At 42.0% G+C, this 4135-nt stretch overlaps 1 protein-coding gene across 1 annotated transcript; it reads left to right on the plus strand.

Moving 5' to 3' along the window:
* The first annotated feature begins 696 nt into the window (after positions 1-696).
* Positions 697-1659, plus strand: LOC147440579 (ATP-dependent DNA helicase PIF1-like). The gene has a single exon (XM_086483313.1). It carries the CDS (start codon positions 697-699, stop codon positions 1657-1659), a length of 963 nt encoding a protein of 320 aa, XP_086339439.1.
* The last annotated feature ends 2476 nt before the right edge of the window (positions 1660-4135 follow it).

Below are 4135 nucleotides of genomic sequence, written 5' to 3' on the forward strand. Positions count from 1 at the left end.
AACATTTTTTTCGATGACCTCGTCACAAAATACACAAAACGTCCAACAAATTTAGCAAATTTATGCTTGGCTGAGTACGCTAGTGAGTTTCAACTTATCTATGGACATTTGCAAAAGTCCAAAAAACCACGCGTCATTAGATATGCCAACTTCAGTCTTGAACAAGACGCAGAACGTCACTATCACGAGCTTTGTCTTTTGTTTCTTCCATTCATTGGTGATGAAGCCACCTTTGAATCAGAGTGCGAGTCTTGGTGTGAAAGATTCAATACTAACAACACTACCATAACTGAAAACCATCAGAAATTCATGAAGCTAGACCTCCATGCCTCGAGCACATCAGAGATGAGCTCAGATACATCCTCCTCCCACCATCCAGAAGTTTTCAACTACGAGCTGGGTCTTGATCTTCGAGGCACTAAAACCACAACAAGATCTTTGCCATTCTTCAGAAACCTTGCAATGCCAAACGAAGAGTATTACAAACTTGTTGCAACCTTGAACACAGAACAACGAGCTTTCTATGACGACATCATGATTCGAAAATGATTGCATCCAAACCAACCCATTCACCTCTTCCTTACTGGAGGTGCGGGAATAGGGAAAACATTCACATTGAAAGCTATAGTTCAAGGCTTGACTCGTCACTACAACCTAGGTATCGAGGGTGATGTTGAGCTCCCTGCGGCATTGTTGATGGCATATACAGGAAAAGCAGCATTCAATGTTGGCGGCACTACAATACACTCTGCATTGCGATTTCCGCTTGTGACACAAACCAACGCAAACATCTCTTTAGAAAATTTAGCCGAACTCTCACAATTATACAGAAACCTAAAGCTTGTTGTCTTCGACGAGGCTTCTTTGATTGGGAACAGACTGCTACATATTATAGATACAAGACTCCGTGCAATCAAGCATAACCACATACAGCCGTTTGGTGGTTTGGATGTCTTGTTTTGTGGAGACCTTTGTCAAGCAAGCCCAGTTCGAGATCGATGGATATTTAGCAACGCACAAGATGCGATTAACTTACTTGCGCCGTCTTTTTGGCACACTCATGTGAAATGCTACGAGCTGAAGCAGATAATGCGTCAAGAAAACGATGAATTCATTGCAATCCTTAATAGAATAAGGAAGGCCAAACACACAAATGCAGATGTGGACTTCATTAACACCAACCACAACAACAAGGCTTTCGATAAATTCACAACGCCGCATTTGTTTTTTACCAATAACTTGAAAAATCAACATAACCATATGGTTTTTGAAAACCTCGATACACAAGCATACGTCATACATGCAAGAGACACCCGCCACAAAACATGCTCAAAAAGTCTCATAATACCACACGACCCACAGGCAACTGCAGGTTTGGTTTTAGTTCTCGAGCTAAAAGTAGGCATGATTGTTGAAATCTGCGGTGGTAATCTTGACATTGGTGACGGTCTTGTAAATGGTGCAGATGGCATTCTTAAGCACGTGCAAAGCATACAAACTTCCCATATTGCATGGATTCATTTCTTTGATTCAACCACAGGGATAAAACAACAACAACAAAATTTGCACTTTTTTGATAGCTACATCAACCCCTTGTGGACACCAATTTTTCAAACATCTAAAGAATTTCAGGTTGGAAAGAACGCCTTGAATCCATAACAAGAACACAACTCCCCATTCAAGCCGCAAATGCAAGAACAATCCATAGATCGCAAGGCCTAACAATGCTTGCAGTCGCCTTTGATCCGAGGACTATCAAGACACATGGATTGATATACACAGCCCTCTCCCGCATTAAAGATCCAGCGAACCTTTACATTCTTAACCCAATAAGTCCAAGCCAAATAAAAATCGACAACATCGTGCTCGCAGAACTTGAGAGACTTGAAAAGGATGCAAAATGGGAATACTTAAGGCGTCCTCCGTTTGCTTTCAACAAAACACATTACATTATTCAATCTCTAAACATCGTTTCCATTCAAAAATACATTCATCAAATCAAAACAGATCCCAATTTCACAACATCTGACATTCTATGCTTTCAAGAAACAAGACAAAAGCTTGCCTCCAATCTTCTTGCTCCTGAATTCAACCACATTCACCATTGTGATACGTTTGGAATGTCAATCTACTACAAGACACACATTGCATTGCAATCCGTAAAGACAATTGCATCCGTTGGCATCGAAATTATAGAGGCCGTCCTATCCTTTACAAACAACCATGAATTGCATGTAATTTCAATCTACAAATCGCCAAAAGCTTCCACAACTTCATTGATATGCCTTCTCAATAGTTTGGCTGACTCCTCCAAAAGCACAAGAACAAGCCTCATTGTTGGAGACTTCAATACCCACAGCGACCCAACAAATGAACACTACCAAAAACTACAAGAGCAACTCCATAAGCATGGTTATCAACAACAAATCCACAACATTACAACTGTATAAAACTCAAAACTTGATCACATTTGGCTTAAGAATCCTCCCCTGTCTTCAATCGCAGGCACAAGATTTTGTTTTTGGTCAGACCATTCTTCCACACATCTTCTACTTCCAAAATAATTCCCCCCCCTCCCCCCAACCTCGGCCCTACACCTCTCCCACCCTCGCCACCCTCCCTCTCTCCCCAAACTAAACAACACCCCCTCAAAATACCCGTTCAAAAAACCTGTCTAGATTTCTTTTGGTGCTTCATTCTTTCCATAAAACACAAGCCTATTGTACTCACAACTTGCATATCTATCAACCAGGTTTCTTCTTTGAGCACTGCTCCCATTTGTGACACACATTCCTCTTCCCTCTTCCTTTTTATTTTAAAGTGGCAGGCCTCGTGATTTTGTCACTTGTTTTTTTGGTTGCAAAACTCACATTTGTGAGTGGATAGTATTAAGAACAACAGAAATATACACCAACCTCAAAGCTCAGATCTAGCCTTGAGGGTCAATGGATTACAAGTTTTTTTTGCTTGTTATAGAAACCACAACTACTCCTAGGGTTTACTTATTACAAGATGTCATCATGACATTATTGTTGTAGACCGTTCCTCTGTCTCTGATCCTGTGGATTGTCACTCTGCTCTCTTGTATGATTTCACAAAAGCTTGCCACAGTCAGACCCCCCTCAAACACGCGGCGGTTCCTTGCTTGCCAAATATGGCAAAAGAAGTACCTGATTATTTGAGTGCAGACAAGAAGAGCAGGACTTCCCAACCTGCTACTACCAAAGAACAGATCAGTCTTGAAGAACTTAATTTGCCATGTCTTTTGAATCCATTTGCATATTTTCCCAGCCATGCCACTGATTGCCTAGCATCCCATGAAAAGGTGGGCTAGGTCTTCACTAGCTATTCTGCACCCCGAGCAATGATCGAACCCGATTCCTCTTCTTGTATTTTTACGCCCGTCATCAGAGCACCCCACATCACTTTCCACAAAAATTATGCACATTTTAAAACAAGTGATAAAATCACGAGGCCTACCATGGAAATGATTTGTGCTTATAAAAAATGTAAAGCGAAACTTAACAAGGAAAGAGAGGCAAGTGGCAATCCATTGAATCCAGTAGCACATGGCTTCGGAAAGCCAAAATTCTAGTTGGGAAGCCCCCGGGGGGAGGGAGGGGAGGTGTCCTCTTCGATGATATTTGGTCTTTTAATGGAGTTTATTTTGATAGTAGTATATATGTGGTTGAATGATCGGACCAGAAGCAAAATCTTGTGCCACAAATGTAATGAGATTGTTGGATTCTCACCCAAATATGGTCAAGCATTGAATTATAGATGGTTGTTGTTTCTTTAATTTGTTGTTGATAGTTGTTTGAGTGAAGTAGAGCTTCTCATATAAAAGTGGTTGGGAAAGACAAGCCAACGAGTCTTAACAACCCTAGAAGCTAGCGATGGCGTAGCTTCTTCACCCCTCTGCTCGCCCACTGTCCAGTGAGATGACCTCGTCGGTCATCTCACCCGCCCTCAACCCCGACGCGAGAACCCCCAACTTTTGGACTTCAGGCGGGCTTCCACACCACACTCTAGTGCACCTTAACTCCAGAGCCACCCATGCAAGTGGAGTTAACGAGATTCACCTACTGGGTAACCCTCACTTCAACCACTTGGGGCCTTTTCACTGCGATGACGA

This window comes from Adiantum capillus-veneris, chromosome 15 (genome assembly GCF_014529385.1).
Source record: "Adiantum capillus-veneris isolate H3 chromosome 15, ASM1452938v2, whole genome shotgun sequence".
Lineage (NCBI taxonomy): Eukaryota > Viridiplantae > Streptophyta > Polypodiopsida > Polypodiales > Pteridaceae > Adiantum > Adiantum capillus-veneris.

Coding starts and splice junctions, on each gene's coding strand:
- LOC147440579 (XM_086483313.1), top strand. CDS start 697: ATGGCATATACAGGAAAAGCAGCATTCAATGTTGGCGGCACTACAATA.